The following is a 27849-nucleotide window of genomic DNA, read 5'->3' on the forward strand; positions in this document are numbered from 1 at the left end:
TTCTTTGGCTTGTAAAATCAGCAGTGATAACTCCTCTGTTTGGCTTCCAGGACACGGATTGACATTCATAAAAATACAGAACCGAGAGAATCGACAACAGACAGATCTAATCAGCTACTGTAAATAATCTGATCAAAAAAAAGGTTGCTAGAAATCAATTTTAATGATTTGCAATTTGGGGGCCAAAGATAAGGTGCTCTGTCGTATTCATCGTCGTCGCCTTCATCATCAGAGGCTAACATTTAAACATTATAAACATTTGCTAAAATTAGGCAATTTCATCATACCATACCCATATGTCTAATATTTCATAACATCTGCCAGACAATAACTGCATCAAAGTCATTGAGTTCCAACTTCTTGTGACACATTGTCAGAGTCTAATATTGCTGACTTAATATATTTAACTTCCTTTATTCACGTGAGCATATAATTATGCTGCTAGGAAAGGAAAAGTCCTAAGGACCCCCAAATAGGAAAAGAAAATAGAATACCCTCTCCAAAGCCAGGTAATTATAATTCTGAAAAAATATATTTCCTCAGAGAGATGAGATGTCCTTGGCATTCTGATATTCTAAACATCTAAATCCTTGTTCTTGTTTTTAAGGGAACTGTGATCTAATTATGCTGAGTGACCAATTTATAATGCTTCGGGGAGCTGCGAAGTATTGTTTTATTATTGCACGGAGAGAGATTTAAAGGAATATTCTGAAAGTCTTGAACAACTAGACACTTTTTGACAAAAATTTGAATGTTTTTTTTTTCCTCATTGCCCTAGACCTGAGGAACAAATATCAAAACTTTGCTACTTTATCTACGGCATAAGTCTTTGAAAATGACTTTTGTAATGATTTACCATGTTAGCTCTTCATTACTTATGTAGATGCAGGGAATAAATTATCTCACTGCAAAATGCTATATACATGTGTTATAATCTTTTATTTATTTTTTCTGTTTATTTGTCCTTAAAATATGTCAAAATTGGTAAATGTTTGCTTCAAACTGTTGTCAATGGATGCTAAAAGCACTCTGAAAATCCAAGGCTATCAAAACGTTTTTTAATTTTTAAAGAATGTCATATTTATTGCAGGATAAACTATTGGTATCTATATTAATAGGGAGAAAAATTAACAGCTTTTCATGTTGCAACTGTTAACTTTGGTCACTGGAATATTCCTTAAAGAAGAATTCAACAACAACAAGAACATGCCTCCATGGAGTACATGGAGAAACTTTGCTTTTCAAACTTCGCAAGGGCATTTAATCCACAAAGGAAATTTCCTAAAGGCAACTCAGATTTTGCTGGGTGAAGCATCAAAGCAAATACTCTAGTTATGCCTTGGGGTCCCACTAAGAATAATACAACATATCATCTATTTAATCTGTTGAGTTTTTTACTCATCTGGTACAGCAACAGTATGAATTCCTTCAGGACATCTTTTATAACATTATTATACCAAAAGTGACAAAACAACATGTTTACAAGTTTTCACTGGCAATTTAACCTTTCCCTACATGCAGTCAAGCGTGCGTTGACGTTTGGTCTGCATTTCATGATATATATTTAACATAACTTTCAGTTAAAGACAAACTTAAGCAACATACAGGTTAATTCACCTATAAATGGAAAGTAATTGAAAGGTCTTGAGAAATGAAAAGACAAAAATTTATTTTTTCACAAGTCAGAGCTTTTACTTTAAAATATGCTCTGCAATAAATTACCTGCACGTCTTCTTTCTCTTCTAAAAGACCTCTCACAATGGTTGCTTTTAATTCCTCCTGAAGTCTCATATTCTCCCTGATTACTTCATCAGTTTTGAATCTTAATGAGACCAATTCTTCCTGCAAAATAAAAACAAAGAATCAATTTACCTCTCATTGGATCTGATATATACTTGATGCAAAATAATTCAATTTTCAAGATTGACATATAGTTTGTATTTTATGTTATTATTGTATGTTAGGAAGACACAAATATAAATGAAATGAAATTTTCAAATGACTTGCACTGCAATTTGAAATTAACTTCTTCTGAAGCCAGATTTGGGAAAAAGAGTGTCCTTCTGTCGAGCAATGACTTCACTTGACTCTTGGTTGATATTCCTTGCAAGAATGTATCTGGACCTAAACTTGTTTTCATTAATTTATATCAATTATAAGGTTAGAATGTCAAATTATTTAAGGTATTGGTATGTCAATGTTAAACATTGCCGATGCAAAGAGGATAGCAGATAAATATATGAATGCTGAGAGATTTTACTTCGTAATTACATGAAAGAAACCTGTCTTAGCAAGTATAGCTCTACTTCACGATTGACTGATATCTCCTGTTTCAAATACACACTCAGTTTACAATCTATTAAGGAAAATTAAGCACACACCCAGAGCAGCAGAAACAAAGACATCATAAGGACAGATTCACACCACCAAGTTTGATATTTAAGAACGTAAGTGACAACTAATTACTTAAACAGATACATCTTCCAAACACCCACCCGCGTCTAACTGCAATCTTAAGTGTCACACACCTTGCAAAATTTGTTCTCGCCTTCCAGCTGTTGGATATAAGTTCCCTGGCTGTTTAGGAATGGAATCAAATCTTCTGGGTTAGGGAGCAGCTGAGGAGGTTCACCCGGGGAAGAGCTGCTAAACGTATCCTGAAGGGGCCTCGGAAAATGGGATACCTGCAGGTGAGATAAATGGATACATTTGTTGAAACATGTGCTGATACATGTGTTGAGGGGGCCAGGAGGGGGGTATTTTTGTAAAAAAAATCATCTGGGCCCCTTTTCATAAATTAGAAGTGCCACTCTTTGTTAATAAATCATAAGTTTTAACATTTGCAAGTACAAATTGCCCTTTTTTTTCCTGATTAGACCTAATTAGAGAGCTACAAATTGCATTGTGCAGTACAGAAAACTATTGTGTCCCAGAGATTTACTTTAGTTAAATCTGTAATTTCTTCCTTTGCAACCCTTTGAAATTAACGTCTAATTTCATCACCCATTAAGGAATTTATTAAGTGGGAAAAAGTGTATGTTAAAGCAACTAATATCTTATCATTAATTTTTTGTAGAGAATGACATCACAAGATTGTCGCACATTCGATATGTTCAACACAAAACCACATTGTTAAGAACATATCTTAACTTTGTCTGTGGAAAAGTGAACAGTGTTATATGGAAAATGAATATTCATGCCCACTGAATAATTAATGATAAGTGTAACATAGTTCATCAATCATTGTCATTTGTTTGATTGATTATTCCCAGGCTTTCAAGTGAAAGATATTTCTCAGCTATTTTAATATGAAAACATGAGCATTTTTGGTAATTTTATAAAAGTAAATGGCACATTTGGTTCCTAGGACCCATACAGCCTGGTCGATGTATCCCAACGAGAGCTGCTACTAACTTCATGCATGCATTAGTTTACAGCAGAATTCTACTAAATGGGTGGAATAATCCACAAAAGTGTGTCACAATACAAAAATTGGTGTTTTCTTGTTTGTGGCAATTTTGACTGTTTTTTTTCCTTAAGGCTTTATAGTTTAAAGTTGCACTTGAAAAGTGTCAACAATTTGATAACTACAGTGCCTATCAGTACAGCTACATATAACACAGTACACAAAGTTAGGGGACAAGCAAAGTTACCATAAAGCCCCATTAAGAGTTTGTTTCAATGTGTCAGGTATCACTTCATTGTTAGATTCCTAAATTTGGAAGAAAGTATTTAACAGTTTACTCAGAGTAACTTTTGACTAATCACTCGCAATAACTTGATCATCTCACTGGTTTTATCTTTAGTTTATGATATTACTTCTGATGTAATTTAGGAAAAAATCTCCAGGTATGTTAAATTTTTTTAATTGATTATAACCAGGCTTGAAAGCTATCCATAGGTCATGAATATGAGAAGAGAAATCTATGGAAAAAAAAAACAAACACACTGGTTTTCACCTTTGACTTTCTTTCTGGTGATTCTGAGCTCAGAAATGGATCAGACCTTTTCCTATCATGTTTCATGAGTAATGTCTTTAGCCTGATTGCAGCACTATCAGTTGTCTGCATGGTAGACAACTGGTCCTGCAGCTGATGATCCAACGACTGTGACCTCCTTCTGAGCTGATTCAGTTCCCTCGGAGAAGAGCTCAGAGACAGACGGCCTCTTGGGGGCCTCTCAGGTGATGGGAAAGGAAGAGATTGACTGAGCGGGGCATGTTCTTGGCTACGACTTCTCCTACGGCCATCTGTGACACAGAAATTATGAGTCAAAAGTTGAAGAAGCCATGAGTCATGTTTTCCATCTGATGATACAACTTAAATGTCAAATAAGTTTGTTTTATTGACAGGTACCCCAGCATTTCCGGAGGATGTTTTCATAACATGATCCAGAAATCAGTGAATAATTTACCAGTATTGCTTTCCATATTATTTAATTGTACCAAGAATTGGTTAAAAGAGTTTCAACTTATATATTACAGTACATGACTTTGCTCCTATGATACCCAGATTACATCAGCACAAGCTTTAAAAAAAAATGGAATTGGGATGAATACTGCCAATTTCTGCCGACGGTCAAATTTTTCAACTTACTGTATCATTGGCATACAACTGTCAAAAAAGTTAAAAAAGTCACAGCTTATGAAACAATAGATGCCAAAACTTTCACAAATATTTTTAGAAAATCAGTGATCTGTAATTACACTTTGCTGCGATTGGTCAGATGCCATATAGTTTTCTGTTCAGAAAGTTGTGACCAAAGAGTACTTATAATTTGTTCAACATGTAATTATCTACCTTTAATTTACAAAGCATGACACCTAAATACTGAGGCTAATTCAATGCAAAATGCAAACTTCAAAAACTAGGAAAAACTAACTTATTAAATTAAATTAAGTTCATTTATTCAGCCAATGTATAAAAATATTACACATCGAGCAAGAAATTGATAAAAATATTGGAAGATATATTAAAATATGTAAGAATATAAGAATGTACGAAATATTTAAAAATATGTAAGAATATAAGAATGTACAAAATATTTAAATATATGTAAAATGCTAAAAAGTGTCAAAATGTGCCAAACTAAACATAGGAAAAATACAAACTAAAACGTTATGACATATTAAATAATTTCACAGCAGGTTGGAAAAAACTATCTGTTAGATGCTTAAGTGTTTGATTTGTGAAAGATAGAGAAATTTTAAACATCTTTTGTAACATTCATCTAAGCTTTAGTTGAAGTATGTTTGACAGCAAGTGAAGAGACAGCACAGTGGAAACACTTTAATGACCTTTGACCTTTGCAGGAAACAACATAATTTAGCAGTATTGCACTCATTAACATGGATACAAGTACCAGCTTCACATATGGAGTTAACGTGTTTACAAGGTTTTCAGACTTCATCTTCCGTTTTGTAACCTAAAAATGAATTTTGACCTCCGCAAAAAACAATAGGGATCTTTGACTCTATAAGATGGATCCACAAACCACGTATGAACCTACATCCAAGCTCCACTTCTTGAGATATCGTATTAACAAATTTTTCAGACTTTGACCTCAAATGACCTCTGCAAACAACAATTGGAGGTCTTGAACTTACTAAAGTAATGTGCATACACATACCAAATATGAAGTTCAGTCACCATATAGTTTTTAAGTATATATCTTTTTTAACTACAAGCCAAGGCATCAAAAAAGTCCACACCAACCATTACCATTGCATAGTCACCTTTCCCCCAAAAAACACAAATCAGCTTACCTTTAAACTGAGCCATCAGTTTGGTTCATGCAAAACTTTTCTCAGCTCTCTCCTCTGCATAACCCTGTGCATTACTGGATTCTGTTTTTTATCCTTGGAAAATAGAAGAAATTCAAAAATTGGCATGGTAAGAAAAGTTGCAGTTTCTTAGTCTTAGATCAGAAAAGTAAAATTTTCTCTGTCGTGACTGTCTGTCTTGGTACCGATCAATCGAATGTGCGGTACCGTTAAATCGAATCTGCGGTACCATTAAATCAAATCTGCGGTGCCATTAAATCGAATCTGCAGTACCGATCAATCGAATGTGTGGTACCGTTAAATCGAATGTGCGGTACCATAAAATCAAATGTGCGGTACCGATCAATTGAATGTGCGGTACCAATCAATGGAATGTGCGGTACCGATCAATCGAATACGTGCAGTATCGATCAATCGAATGTGCTGCACCGTTAAATGGAATGTGTGGTAAAAAACATTCGAATGTGCGGTACCGTTAAATCAAATGTGCGGTACCGATCATTCGAATATTAGGTACCAATCAATCGAATGTGTGGTACCATTAAATCGAATATGCGGTACCGATCAATGGACTTGTGTTTTCCACCACACACCCAGGCAGAGACCTGTGCACTCTACCGAGGCTTCATATATCATTTCTGTGGCCTGTTGTCACTTTCTCGCTAATTGAGCCCCTCAACCTGCTGAAATTGCATATCTTTATCATTCTACTGTATTTTGTGTCATTTCTAGTACAAGCCTTTTTGTATCACAAGTCATACTCGGCATTTCTTATTCAGTCAACAATTTGTAAATTTGAGCCCTCTAAAATCTAACTGGTTTTCAAGCAGCAGGACTAAGTCACAAAGCCTTAGAGTTTAAGCTCTTGGTTTGCTTTTGAAATCAAATTTGGCGACAAAATAACTTTTGTCAGATTCCGGTATATACACAGTAATGTTATTAGTGAAAAAAAGTTTGCGTCCCAGGGACGCAAGTCCCCGAAAAAGTTTGCGTCCCGTAAAAAAAGCTTGCGTCCCAATCGAAAACCAATTACGTTTATTGTATGACCTACTGTTACTAATACTAGTGTAGTATCACAGCCTATACTTTGTGAATGTTATACACAATATAGAGCAGAAATGCTCAGTGCCTTAACTTCGCTATTTTCCAGGGGAGGCCGGGGGCGCCCCTCCTTTCGACCACCCTGCCGTTTCAACCCATTTTTACCCCCAGTCCCCCTCCTTCATCCGTCCTTCTACTTCCCTACTCGCCAACTCCGTAGTAGATCCGAGCTTTGACCTTGCAGCGATTCCAACAAACAACTCTTCCAAAATCCCTGTACTTACATTGTGCATATCTCTCGCTAAATTCCAGTTCACTGTACTACTGCATGTACATGCCTGTTCGAGCTCCATTTTCAACTACACATGCGCAAATCCTTAAAATCTGATCCAACATTTATCCTGGCTCTTTGCAAGCAATAATCTATACGAAAATTACAGTAGGTCTATGTGAATAGTTTTTTACGCAATGTAGATTTAAAAAAAAATCAGTTCAATGTTCTAAAGTACAGTAGTTTACACACGAATGTTGCGCCAAAATAACATTTACAGTACTGAAGCACGTGGTTAATTGGACCGCGAAAAATTTTTGCAACAGAAACTACTGATGGTAAGAATGCACATTTTACATTTGCAACTATTAATACAGAGAGAAAAACATACTGTGAGCTGAAATACCCTGTTCAGGATCAGAGATGTAAGCTTCCCACAAAATTCATAGATTGTCTCCACTCATTAACATTTTCTGATCAAAACAATGATTAAAATATTACGAAGCCTCTTTGTTGTCAAAAGGTATACGTACTGTATGTGACAAGGCCTAACATTATGATATTGGAGTGCACACAAATGATAGCTTATACCGCAAAAAAAACTTCACTCTCTCTACACAGGGGAAAGTAAGTTGCAAGTAATTGTTGTTAAACAACATACTCCGTGTTCACTGAGCACTACAGGTGCAAGAATTTTCACAGACAATGGATGGGGACTTATAACCAATCAAATCATGGGATTTTGGAAAAGCATCATTGTCTATTTTTAGCATGAAAATCTCTGTAATGGGGTGTTGTTAACCCAGTACCTTGCGGTTGATTGTTATGATATATTTATTTTCAAACAAATTCAATGATCTGTTGGGAGTAGGAGAAATTTTGCTTCTTGTAAGAAGAAGTTGTGGTCTTTTGAAAAGAAATAATGTTCATTCCAAAATGTGTTTTGACAGTTTTGTTATGTTTTCCGTTGACCTAGTTGTGAGTGTATACTTGGGGTTTGTTTCTCAAAAAAAAAGTTTGCGTCCGAGGGACGCAAGCAATTTGAAGATTTTGCGTCCCTGGCCAAAACATTGCGTCCCGGACGCAGAATCCTGCGTTCGTAACAATGCTGGATACAGTTCGAACACTTATTATGGTCTAGCAACATAAGTCTTTACAGACTAATGCATAGGTTAAGCCTATTTGTACTTAATCGGTCATCGCGTAACCGGTATAAGCTTACAGACACTAGGCCTACTTTATCTTAGCATTGACTAGCCAATGCAAATGCCACAGGACGAGGAATACAACTTGGCCGAAGCCTTTCGCTTGTACCTTTCTTTAAGTATTGCGTCTTGCACTGTAAAGCATTTGTTGGGAAGCCATTCATCACACATGTAAAATCATAGTTGGATGGATAAATGTCAAAGTATAACGAAGAACAAGTCTACTGTGATGTAGGCTATCGCACCTTCGCAGTGTTTTCAAAATTGTCACAACATTCCTTAGTAGGGTGTACACTACAATATTAAAGCTAGGTCATGGGTGCAACTCAGAAGGTAAGAAATGTGACAGGCAAGTCAACCGTGGATGATTTAATCTCTGTGTTTCGTTTTCCTATTGCATTTGTACCACAGCAGAGTTAACTTATGTTTCCTAAAAAATAACGCTCTTCCAACCATATATCAACACCGATAGAGTTACCGCGGTCTAATACGGCGGCATATTGTTTACACCCTTCTATACGCAAATCACGATTATGATTGTCAACAAAGGTAGTAAGCTAATTATCATTCCAGTTTCATGTTTTTTTCGCGAATGACATAGTTCATAAAGCGTTATTTCAAATAATAAATTAGAAGACTGAACTCACTCAAGTAGATCTGATATGAAGTAAACGAGCTGGTTACTAAATGTAAATTTAGTATATGAAATCATTCGGATTTTAATTTATGATAATGTCCACTGATCTATAACTTGCACGTTATATATTTGCACTAATTTTAGTAATAACGATGAAGGTCCTTAGAAAATGCTGAATGTCCATACTGGCAATTAAAACTTAACGGATTTGTGAAAAGTAAACATGTAGATGATATGTATATGAAACTCTTTAGCACAAACAACAAATTGATGGCACATTTCATGTTTTAAATTGACGCCACTGAAGTACGGTAACGTCCTCTTTTTAAAATTAATAGATATTAATGATATCAAGTTGATGCGGAGTGTATAGCCTAGTGGTTAACGCCGGCGTCTCCCAGTCATGAGATCCCCGGTTCGATTCCCCGCCGACAGCAATGTGTGTCGTCTGGCAAGGGTTCAATAACAACTTCCCGACATGAACGTTAAATGGATGTGTGCCGAGAGATTGGCTTCGGTCAGCTTGCGAGTCTACAAGCCTCCATGGCTTCTTTCGCGAGTTCCTGCTTGCGGGAAGATCACATATACATACATACATACAAGTTCAATGTACCACATTAATGATATAGTCGGCTTTCACTATGACTTTAATTCATCCCTCATAATACACCTTTCGATTCTTTATGTGGCGTATCTTGTTCGCAGTAATGATTTACAGTGACATAGTTTCTTTCGGCTCCATTAAGAGTTCAAATCCATCTATTTCTGTGTGTAACCTTTCTATTTTAGCGTTACTGGGAATAGCCTACAGAACTAACAAATTGTTGACGGTTTGAACAAGCCCAAGTCGAGGCATTGCAAATGACCTTTAGATGAAAGAATCAAACATAGATATTTAAAGTCACATGTATAAAGTGGTTTGTGCTTTCGTCGTATCTGTACCGGATGGATATATATCCAACATGCCATTGTGAATTACCACTGTTTGGACAACAAATCGATCCGCGAGTAGGCCTTATTCAGCGACACATTAGATCGATGGTCTGAAACACTTGAGTCGCAGGTGTTTCATTTATTAGGCAGAATGACTTGAACATGTTACTAGTGCCCCAGGGAATCACTGTTGCCATGGCTGGGAGGCCAATGACCGTCATGATACTTGTCATAAATCATGAGTTTACATTTAGGTTCGAAATTAATCGTAATACGTGACGTGATAGACGATGAAAGAACAACCGAGTTCCATGTATGAAACATTGTGTGCGGTATACATTTCTATACAAATTTTTACCTATACATTATACCATTAAAGCGGTAAAGCCCCTCCCCCACCCCCCTACCCAGCACTACTTCGTTTGATAGCGTCCTCACTTAATTGCTCCATCCAGTACCAAACGCTAAACAATCCCTTGTGATTCAACATGAAAGGAATATTAGGATTCTGTCATTACTCTGTCCTCTTTTGCATTGAACAATAAGACATATATATCATCATGAATAGTCTTAAGGATGGACTCATTTGTTTTTATTAAAGGAGGTGGGTGGGGGAGGGAGCTCTAGGGCGTGATGCAAAGTCTCGAAAAGTACAATATTTCAAATAAAACATTTGAACCTGCAAATTGAGAAAAGAATTATTTTGCACAAAAAGGAATGAGTTTATATCAGACAAAACAATCTATTTTGATATCATGTTATTATTGTTGTTGACTTATTTTTTTTTTTCTATTTTTTTTTTTTTTGGACGGAAAATATCACTGGAGAAATAGCCAATCAATAGATCTATTCTTAATCGTTTGCGTCTATATTTATATTTTCTGACAAGTTTGACGATAACGTGACGCCGCTGTAATCTCCTTAAGGGCACTTCAAAAACATGATTGACAGCCGTAGAACATGCTCGGAGTTGACAAATTTATTTCCATAGTTCAGCAAAGTATGTGATTGACATTGAGGCGTAAGATATAGTATAAGTATAGTTTTCTATGTTTTTAGACCTAGATCTTGATCTAGGTTCAGTGGCATGCTGCTTGTGAACTTGTTCAGTTAAAACCAAATTGGATTAGTATTACGACATTGCATGTGGTACACACAGTAACCTTACGCCTTCATGCCTCCCGGATATGTAAGAGTGAACAATCTACCAATCGGTAAGAAAACCTGAAGAATTTGTCAAGTTTGTATGACGCTGAGTAAGTAATGTCTACATTTTACGAAAATATAAAAAGATAAAAAGAACCGTACATATGCCGCATGCTGTTAATAGCAAATAATCTAGTGGTACAGAACGTGTAAACGCATGCAGCTAGTGGTCGGTTTTCTCCAACCCTACCCCGCCCCCTTACCGAAATCCCAGATCTGGGCCAGATATAAAAATCCAGATCTGGCCCAGATCTGGAATTTCAATCTGGGCCAGATCTGCTCCAGATCTGGAATTTATATCTGGCCAGATAAAAAATTGGGCAGATATAACTTGAAATAAAATAAAGTTTCATATGGCCCATATAAAATTTTATCTATTTAAATTTTATTGCATCCATATCTGGGCCAGATAAAACTTTATCTGGTTGATATAAAGAAAATCCAGATAAACTTATATATGGCCCATATAAAATTGTATTTGGTTGAAGTTTATGGCTTCCATATCTGGGCCATGTAAAACTTTATCTGGTTGATATAAAGAAAATCCAGATAAACTTTTATATGGCCCATAATTGTTTTATCTGGCTCAATGTTTTTGCCATCCATATCTGGGCCAGATAAAACTTTATCTGGTTGATATAAAGAAAATCCAGATAAACTGTTATATGGCCCATATAAAATGTTATCTGGCTCAATGTTTTGCCATCCATATCTGGGCCAGATTCAACTTTATCTGGCTGATATAAAGGAAATCCAGATAATCCAGTTATATCTGGCTTTATATGGCCAAATAAAACTTTATCTGGTCAGATTAAACCAGATATAAAGCCATATTTCTGGGATTTCGGTAAGGGCCCCCATCCACCCCGTAATCCCAACTCTCGTTTCTTTTCAAAACAACCTTATTTAGTCAGAAACTGTAGAAAACAAATTAATAAATATAATCTGCCAATGCATCAATCTATAAATACAAACATGTTTATTGCATTAAAGAGAGAACAGCCTTTCTCTTTATCTTAATTCCTTCTTATAGGCTTGACTTGTAAGCCATTTTAAGCTTGACTTATTCCAACAACAAAAACTTTGATAGTTTTGAAGGAAATTCAGTGATATGAATAACGTATGAGAATGTATAGAATATCATATCCCTGTCGATTTCCATGGTACTCATCAAACAATAAAACGCTTGGCTGTGTAAAATAAATTTGAGAGTGTGAATGATGATGATCCCTCTTTCGAGAAGTATTTTATCAGACTTTTCCTCAAAGTGAATTTTCTCGCAAATTTACCTCTGGCGTAAGTCGTCGTGGTCCAGGTTTGGGCCGGGGGCAATTATATCACCGCCCCACCCCCTCTGTCACGCTCTTTATATTCTTTAAATAACTCATATGTTACGAAAACGAGAATATACTTTCCTTCATGCTGTATACATTTCCCCGAGACCATCCATATTTCCCGTCAGGACTCGCTCGTCTTAGAGAGGAACCGACATCAAATTGCCATTTAATGATAAGAGTGAATGATTAGAGGGACAATAAAGTCCCCACCAAGGACGCTATTCAAAAATCATCTTCCTTTATCAGAAATCCTCACTTTATTAATCATTCGATCTGTTTCTCTTTCAAATCAATCAAAGAGGAGTAAAATGTTACTCTCTCTCTATCTCTCTGATATACAGAAATTTCTTCTAAGTATTTAAGGATTTAGCCTGACTTATGTATCACTGTTGGTTTTTTCCTTAAACATAAAAAGAAAATCATCTAGTTATCAGGCCGACTACTTATTGTGGTGTTCATTATATCTACGCTTGTATGTCGTTATGGTGTGAAATGGTCTTTGAACAGACTGCTGGCATTAAATCTTAGCTGATATTATTCTTTTTGTGATTTATCTTGCAAAAGACACAAAGAAAATGATATATATGTATTTATAACGTTAATGACTTTTTGAAAGCATAATGAAAAGTGTTACAAATAATTGTTAATTAATCGACTAGAAGGTTAGTGTCTGAAAGGGAATACATTTCTGTTGCAACTTGGAATATGTTACTTTCATTTCTCTTTTAATTATTCATATTTCATTAACTGAATCACTGACTTCACTATATATATATATATTTTTATTTTTATCTTTTGCCCTTTTTTCAGCCCAAGGTAGACAGTTTATATCAATCAAGTTCCACATAGTATATATATATATATATATATATATATATATATATATATATATATATATATATATATATATATATATATATATATCAAAAGACGAGTTTGACGGTCGTCGTATACCCAAAAATTTATTACAATTTTCGATTTGAAATTGAGTTTACTTCTTTTGGTGTTTTTATCATTATTGGCAAATGACGTAGCGTCAATTCCCATCGTGTCTTCAGTTACTGAAATGCCGATCATATTCCAATAGAAGCAATAAAAGTGGAGTAATCTTTAAAGCAGGGCTTCCTAACTCGGGCGCATGAACCCCCAGGGGGTGCATGAGTCCATCACAGGGGGTTCGTGAGACGTTTCTGAAAGTCAAAACTAGAGTACTTTTTGTTGAATTAAAACGTGATATATCATATAACTTTAGTAATGTACAACGGTCGTACCTATCGACACACTCTTTTCGCGTTCCATACGTATATGTTGCCATAGTAAGTACATGTACCGTGCGCGAAATTATTTTTCCCACTTCGACGCGGCCACATGGGCGTGGCTTATGAAATACGTCACAGGCCGGCAAGTTTGTGACTTCGACTTCGAGCTCTTACGTATAGCTCTTTAATAATATACTCAGCTAATATACTCAGGCCTAATATACTCAGACCTAAGACATGACTTCATGAGATCCATGATGATGTGCGTCTGCTCCTCCCAGTCAATCGGGTCTTATGGAGCTCTTGAGGTAAATTCCATCACAAAATCAAACTGTGTTTGTTTATTAGATGTGTTATGAACCTCCCGTGTCTGGAAAAGTTTGGAAAAGAACCCCCCGTGACAGCAGGGTCTGGAAAAGTTATAAATGAACCTCCCGTGGTATTGATTATTACACTTCATATTACACCAGGTAGGCCCACTGACCTTTCAATGCTAAAAACCTACAAAGATTCATGTATTGTATTGTGCCCCATATTGTTTTATCCATCATTCTAAATTATTTGTTCATTTATAAATGAACCCCCTTTTAAACGGCAGTAAGGAGCCTACGTGCTTTCATCATTAGTTTACGTACGCTACTGGGTATTGTTACGGACTTGAAATATTCTGCCCATTTTATTAAGCAGTTGTCACTTGCGTCTGTATTAACTATAACCAGGGAGCTGTTACTGTTAGAGTAGCAGCTCCCTGCTATAACTATGCCTAAATAGCAATGTCCCTCTGTACTATACTATTTATTATACTGGTACGTGTACTAGAATCCCTGACATGTAACTTAATTGAGAACTTTCAGCACCCAAACAAACACCCGAGAGATATCACTGCATAGTCTGTGACGTGGACCAATAAGCCGTAACAACGACCGATAGTCCACGCCCATTATGCTAATGTAGCCGCGTCGAAGTGGGAAAAATAATTTCGCGTACCGTGCATGCAAGGGTTGAAATAAGCGGGCGTCCAGGCGCTATTCGCGCCCGCAAGCACTAAAATAGCGCCCCTGGACATGAAAATACAATACGCACGGGCGCTTCTTTGTCGGCAAATAAGCGCCCGCATACTCCTGTAAATATCAGCCTTATCATGAACTGCACAGAAGCCTGAAACTACATTGTATGCTAGTGCTATATAGTAACTGCTAGCGATTTGATAAATCACTGATCGATCGAGTGCATGCACAATAGCACTGGTGCACATGGTTTATATATCGCAAAACACCTGTTCTGATACGTACGTACATGCCGTACTTGAATTTTGTCTCTCCTTTTTAGCTCCTGGTAGTGAGAAAATAGCTCCTGGTCCTACTGAAATTGCCGCGAACCAGGAGCCACTTTTTTAGAAAGTGGCTCCTGGTCCACCAATCCTTATTTCAACCCTTGCGTACATGTGATAAATAGCTGAATTATGCAACAGACACAAGCCGCATGACTTTGGTGAAGTTGGTGTACGCATGACAGTATGTCGTGAAGATAAAGAGCTCAGAAAGTAACTGAAAGGTTGGCCAAAGTAATTATTATTATTTTGGAAATTCCAGATGACCTCCATTTTGCCCGACACAAAGCAAAGTTAGCATAAATTCATGCTTGAAAATTGTTGCTGAGTGACAACATGTAATCACTGGCCTGCTTTAACATGATATTCCAGTTCAATATTACACTTAATATATATTCAATATATATTCAGTGTGTAATATGTATATTCAATATTACACTTTTACGAAGCAATGTTATGCGTATTATAGTATAATATTGACTCAGATCGTGTCTCGAAAAGTTGGGGTTCCATCAGGATAGGACGTGTCAGTTGAAATCGTCTATCTATGCTCTAACGGTCTTGGGAAGTGACGAGTTTAGTGTGTAAGTAAAGGGAGCATTAATGGTGAGACGACACATATAATGACATAATAGCTCATAACCAAAGAAGTTTAAATATATAATCTTTTCCTCCAGGATTGGTACATATTTGCTTGCAACCATATTATAAATGTTTTACTGTTGTTTTTAGACTGATTTGACCTTTGAAAATAAGATCATTCGGCTTTTTCTAAAATTCTGATATATTTTCTTGGCTCTTGTGTTTTCCTACTTGTCTGCATACAGTGTACTGTTGTTTCCGAAAATAAATGCCATTTTATGTCTAACTTTGTACAAAGCCCAACATTTTTGTAGCGAATTATACATTCAAAGTATATGCAATATGTTCAACTTTGATACCATCATAAAAAGTGTAACTTCTTTGTTGGGGGATATTCAGTAGGCCTAAATCTGATGGCATCTTGTGTACGTTAGTAGCTGAATTCTTTCACAAATATATATTTTTTGTGCTGATTACAGTTTGGGCCTCATTTGGTAATTTTTTTCAAGTGATTTGGCTTTCAAAGCTTGCGACGATCTACCAACCTTGAGTACCATAACTGTATGCTATCCTGCAGATCGCAGTCAATAGCACTGTAGCTGTTAATTGTCATAACAACCAAAATAAGAATGAACATCACATAAGACATACGCACGTCAGTTGTCATCCATTGGCTACTGCGGAAAACTGCTTCGCAAATAACCGTATGCAGTGTTTTCTTATCAATGGGCTACTTCAGTGATTCTTATCACATAATTTATACTTAGTCTTGTGCTGCAACCTCTATACTTTGCCACTGAACGTCAATTAGTAGCCTACTAGGAACGTAAATTACTAATGCACATCAAACGGCGACCTAAGCCGAGTTTGTCTTCAGTAGCCCAAAGGCTTGACTATCGGAATTCGCATGCAAAGATAGATCGTGTGGAATGGTTAGCCTATATTTGACCTCATTTATCACACCGTAAAAGGGGGCATGAAAATGGCATGCCTGCGGTTATCCGATGTGTTTATCTTCAGACATCACGTTCTGCACATTAACCGCAGAAGCTGCGTTAGAATAGCAAAATCGAAAGAGATCGAACAATGCAGTCTGAGAAGCGTTCGACTATGGCAAGCCATGTGGGACAAACACTGCATACTATATCCGCGTATTAATTCGAATATATACGCGTATTAATTCGAAAATACATGTGTTGTAGCCTACATGTGTAAAGTTTCGCTTTTTGAAGCGATCTCGCGAGCCCGCCAAAACATTTATCGTTGGTATATGTACACAGCAAGAGCGGAAATGTTTTTTCGTGTATATTCTAATTAATCCGTGCATATATTGGATTTAATCCCCATATGTATTTTATTTAATACGTGTATATATTCGAATTAATACGTGTATATATTCGAATTAATACGTGTATATATTCGAATTAATACGTGTATATATTCGAATTAATACGCGGATATATTTAAGCCATATGATTGGCTAATAATATATACGCGTATATATTCCAATTAATACGCGTATAAATTCCAATTAATACGCGGATATATTATGCAGTGTTTGTCCCACATGGCTTGCCATATTCGACTGGTCTAAACGTCATAAAAACCTTACAATTCAAGACGGCCAAAAGTGACGCAATCTACGTCACACAGAAAGATGGCGTCAGGTCACACACAAATTGTCGATAGGGTACAATACCCCATCCCTTCTACTGTATGTACGGAAGAGATTATGAACTGAAGTTCGCTTAAATATATTATCATTTGTGGCTATGCTTTCGAAGTAATCTTTTTAAACTTAGTGATCAATATTTGATTTCACTTGAACAAAATTACATGACATTACAAATATCTGATAACAAAAAGGGAAAAAAATGAATAATGAACGCTTTAAGTTGCCAAAGCTTCTCTTCCAAAAAGACGACCCAATACAGTTGTGAAGAGCGTAATAACATTGACGCGTAACGAAAAATTAAAAGATAAACAACAAAAACTACAGCACAGAGTGCAATCCATGGAGTAATTGCAGATCTCATCTCCTCTATGACCTAACCACTAATGTTGTTTCATGCAATTCATCTAATTTGGGCCAATTTCACCTCTGACCTACATTAGTCCTTTCCAGCCTAACCCTCAACATCCAAAAAAGAATATTGTAGTATTTTGTCTCATCGTTCTCTATATGTTGACAACTTATAGTAGAAAATGGCTAAAAACCAATCTTTAGGTTTTTGACCTTAGACCTCTGACGTTGTACTTATGACGTCATCAGTCACGTAGGCACAAGGCTATGTGGCCAGGTACCCACCCACTAATTGTGAACTTGATCGGACTTAAGGTGTAGGAGGAGGTCGCAACACACATTTTCGCACAATTTAGGCGAAATTGACCTTTGTCCTCGATCCTCGACACTAAAATCTACACTATTTTAAAATTTGTCTCATCATCCTCTACGTATCTTGTGGTTTAATCACTTTTCCAACATACTGACAAGCAGAGTGGCTAAACAAGATTTTTGGCCAAGGGCGGCGGAACCGGAGGCGCGTGCCCCCCCCCCACTTTTCCTCAGGGTTAAAAATGTGCCTTTTTTCTACATAAAAATTGAGGTGTCTCAAGTTAGCAAGAGGCCAGGGAACCAGAATGAACACTCGGGAAGGGCCGTTTCCGGCCATCTGAGGGGTTTGTAAAACCAAAGATTTTCTTGTACGCTCCGCGCCAACCGATGGTGGCGCTCCGCTCAGAATGTCGTGCATACAACTTTGGATATTGCAGTGCTAGTATGCATTTTTCCATGAAAGGGAGGGGGGGGGGGCGTTGATGGAGTGATGTGTATACGCGAAAAAGATAATACAATTAGAGTTATAAAGGTTACTAAATATAAGACTACATCAGTCCAATTGAATTTCTGCAAAGTGCCCTTTGATGTCGGTGCCCCCCCCCCCCCCAGATTAAAAGTGCTTCCGCCGCCCTTGTTTTGGCTAATTGACCGTTGACCCCTGACCAATATTGACTGCTTAGATATTAATATATAACACATTGCATAGGATAGAAACCATAAAAGAACACTGCGGAAGAATAGTATTTTAGTGAATACAAATAGAATCATAGTAGAAAAAGAACAGACTGATAACGGTTAATACCAAAAAGGAACATAAACAATCAAGCTAACGGCAACAATCTGGCAATTTAACAGACGAAAGTAATCAAACACATTTTTAGCTAAAGAGCCAAGTTCTGAAAAAGTCCTAATTACTAGTATTGAACAGTTTCTTCCATTTTAAGAGTATTATGGTATTTGTAGTAAGTCACGATGACCTATAGGTCATGGACCAGTGTAGAATATATGTTTATGCATACAGTTAATGTAAGCTTTATCCAACTAACTAACAAACCCTGACATAGTGACACAAATATTGACAGATATGCTGAACTGGTCACAAACTTCAAAAACTTCAAAACAAGTCATTTTTTGGACAGATTTGCAATATCTAAGCATGAATATTCAATATTTAATGATATTTTTCACGTTTACATCGTGACAAATACACTGGACAGGGCATTCATATCGCTAAAGTTTATATAAGATATATCAATGCTTGCATCCATATATCCATGCAGTGCGTATAGTCAGGTACATAGCCGTCTAAATGTACGGCTCTTGTCGAGTATAGTCTACACTGCCATCAAGCAGAGCCTGGTTATCAGCCAAGTGTATTTAGGGGCACACGCAAGGAATGGGCGTCAAGGCCAAGGGGCCTCCATGGGCTTCAAGGCCAAGGGCCATGAACACCTTCAGCTAAGACATAGAAACTTGTTATTTTTGGTTCTGGTAGGGTGGGGGGGGGGGGGGCGGGAGTTGTGAGTAGCATATTGTGCATTAGGGTGTTAATCCAGCACCCTATAGCTCGTGCACGTTCCTGGGTATAGCCTGTCCTCAGTGCTCTCTGATTTCAATTGCTCATTCATTCATGATTATTGCCAGACTGATGTATAATGTCTTGGGCCCGGGATAAATGTAGGCTATGATAGATAAGATTGTTAAAAACACATATAAACTCAAATTTATCACCGACGGATAGACCAAATTGGATTTTTTAATTATTCAATGACTGATATTCATTGTAGGCGAGAAAAATTCACCTGGACAGGGGCGCCACTAAGGTAAGACGACTGGGACATGCATGGCGGAAAGGGGGGGGGGGTATTAAATCTTCACCAGAAAAAAGTCTAGAAGTTTGTCCCATGCAGCACAATTATCTTTCCAATTTCCCGACATAACCCCTAAAACGTCAACTGCCCGGGTTAAATGAACGCATGAAGCAAAAGCACTTTAAACAGTTGAAAAATGAACTTAATTATATCAGCCTATGCTCACTTTCATAAAACTCATAGTCTGTCGCAATTGGAATTACTATTTTGATATTTTGTCAGCAAGTCGAGATTTGGACCACAAATAGAAATCAATTTCGAGATAATTAGAAGATGGTATTTCTGGATGAACCGTCGAAATTTTGGGATACGACTTCGAAATTTATAAAATGGGGGAGGGGTATAGTTGAGCTTATCTTCAATGTCATTTTACCTCAGTTCTATGCAATTTCATTTGACTTTAGGTTTGGTGATGCTTTGAATTTCAGCGGATTATTTGCGATATATACGAAAAACCTATTCTTTGAAGTTCTAAATGTTGAACATATATATACATTGTAATTTCCCAAAGTATAATATGATCAAATATAAGCATTAGTGTCACATACAAAGACCTGCAAGTCAATGGTCAATGCGGTTCGTCCTGCTTGACTTACATCCGGGGTTACGATCGTGCGTGTTCTATATGACTACTGAAGCCTATACCTAATGGAAGGCGGGAATGTAAAAATCCCAAAAGATTTACAAGTAGCCATAGCGACTGTATCATGCGTATAATTATATACGCGTGAATTCAATATCGTATTTATTTCAGCTATATACGCTATGTGGCTGAGCGTATGTATATATGGTGATTGTAAATCATAAAACGAAACGAACTTATTCAAGGTTGGACAATATATCCTTTATATTCTTTTATTTAAATGTGTTTGGTTGATCAATGAACCGTATAACATTATGAACTTGCTCTTTATTAACCTCTCCTGTGTGACGAATTGCAATAACGTCTTATCAGCTCTGAGTTTTTTGCTATGCTATGTATCGTTGTACACGATAAAACGCTATAAATTAGTTGTAAAATTCCGTCCTATTTTGGCGAAAAGCCCCCCAAGAAAGGAAGGAAGGATAATTTAAGACTTGTATCGTTTAAATGGGGCTAATTTCATATAATTACATGGCTTGCTTTACAATCACCGGACGTAAATTTTTAACCCTTTAAGTTTATACGAAGTTGTAACTTTTTTTTCAAATTTTTGTATTTTAACAATTTGACAAAAATATCCTATCATCTCTAATATTTACAACAACAAGAAAGAAAAATCTCATTTTTCACTAGGTATTCAATGCCGCGAAAAATTCCTTAACAGTTTACAAGCGAATCAACACTTAATCAACAATTCGAAATTAAATATGAAAAAAGTAGTAATAATCACAACCTTGCGTTGAAACCTAACTAAAAATCTAACTTATTGTGTTAATGTGCTTCAGCTTGCACCATCATAGGTCTAAAATGCTATCTTTTCCTCTCGGGGTGGGGGGGGGGGGGGAGGTGGCTTGGATGTAATCCAACTTTCGACAGCTTTTTAATTTAATGCACTCGGGCGATGTATGCCCAAACTCACAGAATCATTTCGATCGATGACGGAAACTCTATCGAAGACAACAAATTTAACGGCAATGTTAGAGATTTAAGTTTGTGTCATTTCAGGGCGTGAACATTAACTCGATCTCAAATTGCTTAATTGGTGCAAATTCTCGATTTATAGGCGTTTATTCCAATTCCTCACATAACAGTACAATACTGGAATGCAAACCAAAGCACTAAAAGGTTTCTTGGAAGCACCGTATGTGTGAAAACAACTTTTTAGATTGTCTTACTTATATTTATGCCTATGATCAATATATCTTACTTTCATAACACTAGGCAACTAGAAATGCATGATGTTGACAATATACATAGCCTAGTGGTTAGGGTGTCCGCATATAAAGCGGGAGGCCCGGGTTCGAATCTCGGTAGAAGCTGGAAGTTTTTTCACTGTTCTGGATTTTCCAACTCTCTACGATTTCAATTATATATCTATCTATCTATCTATCTATCTATCTATCTATCTATCTATCTATCTATCTATCTATCTATCTATCTATCTATCTATCTATCTATCTATCTATCTATCTATCTATCTATCTATCTATCTATCTATCTATCTATCTATCTATCTATCTATCTATCTATCTATCTATCTATCTATCTATCTATCTATCTATCTATCTATCTATCTATCTATCTATCTATCTATCTATCTATCTATCTATCTATCTATCTATCTATCTATCTATCTATCTATCTATCTATCTATCTATCTATCTATCTATCTATCTATCTATCTATCTATCTATCTATCTATCTATCTATCTATCTATCTATCTATCTATCTATCTATCTATCTATCTATCTATCTATCTATCTATCTATCTATCTATCTATCTATCTATCTATCTATCTATCTATCTATCTATCTATCTATCTATCTATCTATCTATCTATCTATCTATCTATCTATCTATCTATCTATCTATCTATCTATCTATCTATCTATCTATCTATCTATCTATCTATCTATCTATCTATCTATCTATCTATCTATCTATCTATCTATCTATCTATCTATCTATCTATCTATCTATCTATCTATCTATCTATCTATCTATCTATCTATCTATCTATCTATCTATCTATCTATCTATCTATCTATCTATCTATCTATCTATCTATCTATCTATCTATCTATCTATCTATCTATCTATCTATCTATCTATCTATCTATCTATCTATCTATCTATCTATCTATCTATCTATCTATCTATCTATCTATCTATCTATCTATCTATCTATCTATCTATCTATCTATCTATCTATCTATCTATCTATCTATCTATCTATCTATCTATCTATCTATCTATCTATCTATCTATCTATCTATCTATCTATCTATCTATCTATCTATCTATCTATCTATCTATCTATCTATCTATCTATCTATCTATCTATCTATCTATCTATCTATCTATCTATCTATCTATCTATCTATCTATCTATCTATCTATCTATCTATCTATCTATCTATCTATCTATCTATCTATCTATCTATCTATCTATCTATCTATCTATCTATCTATCTATCTATCTATCTATCTATCTATCTATCTATCTATCTATCTATCTATCTATCTATCTATCTATCTATCTATCTATCTATCTATCTATCTATCTATCTATCTATCTATCTATCTATCTATCTATCTATCTATCTATCTATCTATCTATCTATCTATCTATCTATCTATCTATCTATCTATCTATCTATCTATCTATCTATCTATCTATCTATCTATCTATCTATCTATCTATCTATCTATCTATCTATCTATCTATCTATCTATCTATCTATCTATCTATCTATCTATCTATATCTTTATATACATATATATATATATTTATATATATAAATTAATATATATATAAATATAAAATATAAAAAATACATTTATTATATATTTATTATATATTTATATATAATTATAATTATATACTTTCGTCATTTTATAACTCATAAGGCGAAGGTAGGAATCGAACCCCGAACCTTTCTGTCACAGACCGGAACTCCGTATCACTCGACCACAGTGTGTGAATGCGTGTAAACTGGCTTTGTATAACTGTCGAGAGGGCGTGTTACCCAAGTGTTATGATTGTACAGAGTTCACCCCCTGGTGCTATGAATCTGACAATTTACACAGAATTACCACTTTTTATAGGCTAGCAATTTCTGTTTTTGATTTTCATGGAGAATTTTGTCAACAGCACCGTTCTCAATTCCATAGTGAACGTTTTATACCGATATTGTTGTTACTTGTTATATGAAGAGGCTCGAGAAAGGTTTGGAAAAGATATTTCCCACACTTTCAATTATTAAATTTCTCTCCCCGGTGGTATGAGCGATTCATTTCACCTACACCGTAGGGTATATTTACACTGCACACCAAACTTATATAATTGAGCAAAAAGCTTTCTGACATTTGCAAATGTGAAAGTAAAGAACTTGGGAAAAGTCAATTCATTTGTTGATCACTTCTCTTTAAAATATCTACAATGCCAATCCAAGACGGTTATGCTCCTTGAGCAATGTTTATTTCAAGCGGTTGTTTTTTCTTTCTTTTGTTTTTGAAAGCAGAGACTCCCATGCTTATTTAGTCGACTATATACTCAACGTACTGTTATGTATAAATGCTTGAGTCGACACTGCCCGGCTGTAATTTCCTGACGGTAAGAAAAGTACCAATTTAGATCCCTATATTCCAAAAAGAAGTAAAACACCCTCAAACTGTCTTTCTACTGTTTCTAATTTCATGCCAAGTCCGATATTATCTGCCTACACTAAGAATCCTCTGTCGTTATTGAGGGTATAGACCTCATTCCCGCTGTCAATACACAAGCCCTTACGATGGATTCTCTATGGGATCGTGCGCTTGCTGAAGATCGCTGCTGGACCTATTAAGGGGCTTATATATACAACGTGTTGTGTTATAATTTGCAATCATTTCAATTGGTTTTGTGACATTTCACGCAGTAAGTGTTAAGTCCCCCCGCAGCTACGAAAAACCTTTCTCTACCCAGAATTATGCATGAGGACTTTGGCAAATGAGAGTGGATGGAGGGGGGAGGGGGTGAGGGTGGCGTACGCACCTGTCATATCGCGTACCCCTTGCGTACGGGCCTGAGATACACTCAAACTCTCTTGTAACCCTTCTTGTAACATTGTTGCGTATGGCCTTTTTTCCAAACAACATGGATCCATTAAATTTTCCGCTCTACATAATTTACTATACTTAGCTAGACGTTTAATGTGGCGTACGCCAACAGAAGATAGGGAATAACCAGTGAGGTATAGTATGTAGCCTATATAAACATGTTTGGCGTAGGCCAATATGGATTAGGATGCGTGTTTTAAAAGTCTTCTTCGCTGAGAAATGAAACCACGACCACCCATGTTCTTGAATGTATTATAGTAACAACTTATATAACATAGTACCGTATATGACGGTGATGGTAACGGTGTTGGTGACGGTAGGCGGTGACAGTAATGATGTTGGTGACGGTAGGCGGTGACGACGATGTTATTGCTGACGGGTGGTAGTGATGGTGTTGAGTTGATGATGATAATGAAGGTGATGGTGTTGATGGGGATGATGCTGATGGTGTTGGTGAATGTATTAGTGCTGGAGATAGGTAATGGTGATGCTTATGGTGACGATGTTGTTGACGGTGCTGGTGTTGATCAGGATATCGGAGACTCTGACAGTGGCGATATCAGTGACGGTGTTGGTGACGATGCTCGACAGTGGTGTTCATATTTATCGTATTGATGAAATATCGCTATCGCCATCTAACATTCCGATAAATCTAAACAATCCGATAAATTCTGATATATTCCAATAAATCCGCGATAAAATGCCGCGGATATAGATTATGTTTGTTTCACACACACATTTAACGTAATGCATTTATCTTTCACTGGCAAAACGTTTTTGTCTAATTTCGAGTCTTTTTCTATAAGTCTGTGGCAAATTCAGCACAATATACAACTTGAATTAAAGCGAAGGGGAGGGTTTTTTTTTTTTTTTTTGGCTTGTTGTTGTCGCGTTGATTAGTTGTAAGATTTCGACAGAATTCAGAAAAACTATATCCATGCGAATTTCATTGATTTATCTTTAGAGCCATATCATAATAATGAAAGTTTAATGACTTGAAATCGGTGTGCCGGTGCGCCGGTGCGTTCGCCGAGGCTCCAACATTCGCAGTCAAGTTGAGGTACCGAAGGTGCCGATTTCTCTCGTCCAAGGCAAAATTGTGACGTTTATTTCGCGTTCACAGCACCGCGTGTTGGATTACTCAGCCGGCATAGCAATTTCTGCACCAGTTCGTCTCTAAAATAGGTGTCGGAGTTATTATCAATGACAAGGTAAGTTTGAAAAATGTACAACTTCTTTTGGTTTGTTTTAATATTATTATTGTTGTCATATTACTCAATATACAGCCTGGGTGATTGTATGGCTACCTTTAAATTAGTTTGTTATTTGAAGAAGGATTACAAATAATAAATCATAAAAAATAGAAAAAAGTTTGAAATGTTTTCATCGTGAAAGAATTGTGCAACCGGCCAATAACAACGACAGCATGTGTTTCATTCAAGAAATTTAATAAAGAAGCTAAATTTAACAATGTTCAAAAAGCGAGATATAATCTTTTTACTATAATGTTTAATGTTTGTACAACATTCGATAAATATTCAACAAATGGATTTTTTTTCTGTCACAAATAAAACAAAGAAGTAAGCAAAAAGACATGCTTGCTTCATGACAGAAAAAAGAAAATTAAGAAAATGGTAAAAACATAGATAAAAAGCAACTGTAATTGCGTGTATATGCATGGGCAACAAATGGCAGTTTTACAAAGTTGACAAAATATTTAAAACGAACGAACTTAAGACTATACAACACATTTAGAAATGTCAAATTTATAATAGGTTTAAGGTTATGTTTTCACTTTGACGTACACACATATCGCGTTAAGAAATGAAGACAACAAAATAGTAAGAGCAATAATAATGATTCATTTGTGGCATTGTCTAATTTTCAGAATAAGATATTAGCTAATGAAGGTTACTATGCGTATGCTCATAAAATCATGGAGTGGGTGGGATTGGGGCAGGGGGGAGGAGAGAAAAGTAACAACATAAAGATCACAATTTCTTCGATGTACTTATTTACGTTTAGGCATAAGGTGAAGCGGCGTCAGCGTAGCCAACATTTGAAAACGTCTTGTGTTGCTGATTTCCATTGAGCAAGTCAAAAATACGTGACGGAAACGCAGGCATGCATGGGTCGAGAGACGCGTCGCCAGCCGCAGTTGTTTTTTTAAAAAAAAAATCAAAAGTGGACATTTCCATAATTTAAAGTGTTCCCTTTTTTTTGGGGGGGGGGGTAATTTCATTTGTCATATCCTTTCCCCACCTTTTGAATGAACAAAAAAGTACGTTTTGTTGCTGATAAACAATCTTCAAATTCTGGAATTTGTGTTACAAAATGCATAAATTGCCCACGTTGTCGGTGATTTTATACCGACATATTTCAAGAGAAAATCAATAATTAATTCAAAAAAGTTATCACTATCCATTTTCATTACAGAATTTATTATACATGTGTCCCGCTCGGTTGCCTCGTGTTCAAGGACATTAAATAAGCCGATATTGTTGGGATATATGTATGCCTATTTATTTATATCTTTAAACAAATGCATATATGGAGGGGGGGGGGGTGGAGAGGATGTCTCAGAGACTGTCGGAGTGAATATAATGATTAATAAATTTGAAATTCCCAAATTTTTGTCTCCGATTTCATCTGCAATATGACAAAACTATAAATATCGTCTGTTAGATTTTAACAAAATAAATATTCATCTGATGAAGAAAGTAGATTACTATATATGAACATGTGCAGTTTGACAACAGTATAACAGTATAAATGTATCGTTTGTTTCATGAATAACATTGAACATTTAATAATCAATCGTGTTGTGATTATACGAAGTGTAGATTTTAGCCAATAAGTGAAACTATATATACTGTATTCACCCTCGGTGCTGAAAGATTCGAATACTTAAAATAACATTCGTGAGATTTTTAACTGGAATTTCATATTTATATAAGACCTGCCTCTATCTTGCGTAAGCAGTGAATTTAAACTGGCTATTTATTAATTAGCTAATTTAGTCAACCTTCCAGGTCACCATTTCAATAGTAAGTCTTATTACTCAACCGATTCACACAGAGATTACAACTAACTCTTGTAAATCTTACAGTTTTGTACCCAGAGGGAAAACTGGATCGTGCTGACAAATCTGATAAATCGGTATGCATGTGCAATTAGGATAACAGTTTAAGAACTGAGGATATGTGTAATCCCAATAAATGCATCAGTCTGGATTTGCTAGGATTATACCATACATACCCTCAGATCTTACCGTAATACAAATCAACACGTGCTATCGATTTATAACACGA

The 27849-nt window shown here is 36.0% G+C and overlaps 1 protein-coding gene across 1 annotated transcript in view; it reads right to left on the reverse strand.

Annotated features, from left to right (window-relative positions):
- Window positions 1-8719, reverse strand: part of LOC139971125 (serologically defined colon cancer antigen 8 homolog) — a 31394-nt gene extending 22675 nt beyond the window's left edge. Inside the window, exons 1-5 of the mRNA XM_071977332.1 lie at window positions 8409-8719; window positions 5765-5857; window positions 3960-4249; window positions 2529-2684; window positions 1723-1842 (exon numbers count right to left, since the gene is read on the reverse strand). Of these exons, the coding sequence (XP_071833433.1) occupies window positions 1723-1842; window positions 2529-2684; window positions 3960-4249; window positions 5765-5780 (582 nt within the window). The 5' untranslated portion in view covers window positions 5781-5857; window positions 8409-8719. The remainder of the gene's footprint in view (window positions 1-1722; window positions 1843-2528; window positions 2685-3959; window positions 4250-5764; window positions 5858-8408) is intronic.
- Window positions 8720-27849: the final 19130 nt, after the last annotated feature.

This window comes from Apostichopus japonicus, chromosome 8 (assembly GCF_037975245.1).
Source record: "Apostichopus japonicus isolate 1M-3 chromosome 8, ASM3797524v1, whole genome shotgun sequence".
NCBI classification, from domain to species: domain Eukaryota; kingdom Metazoa; phylum Echinodermata; class Holothuroidea; order Aspidochirotida; family Stichopodidae; genus Apostichopus; species Apostichopus japonicus.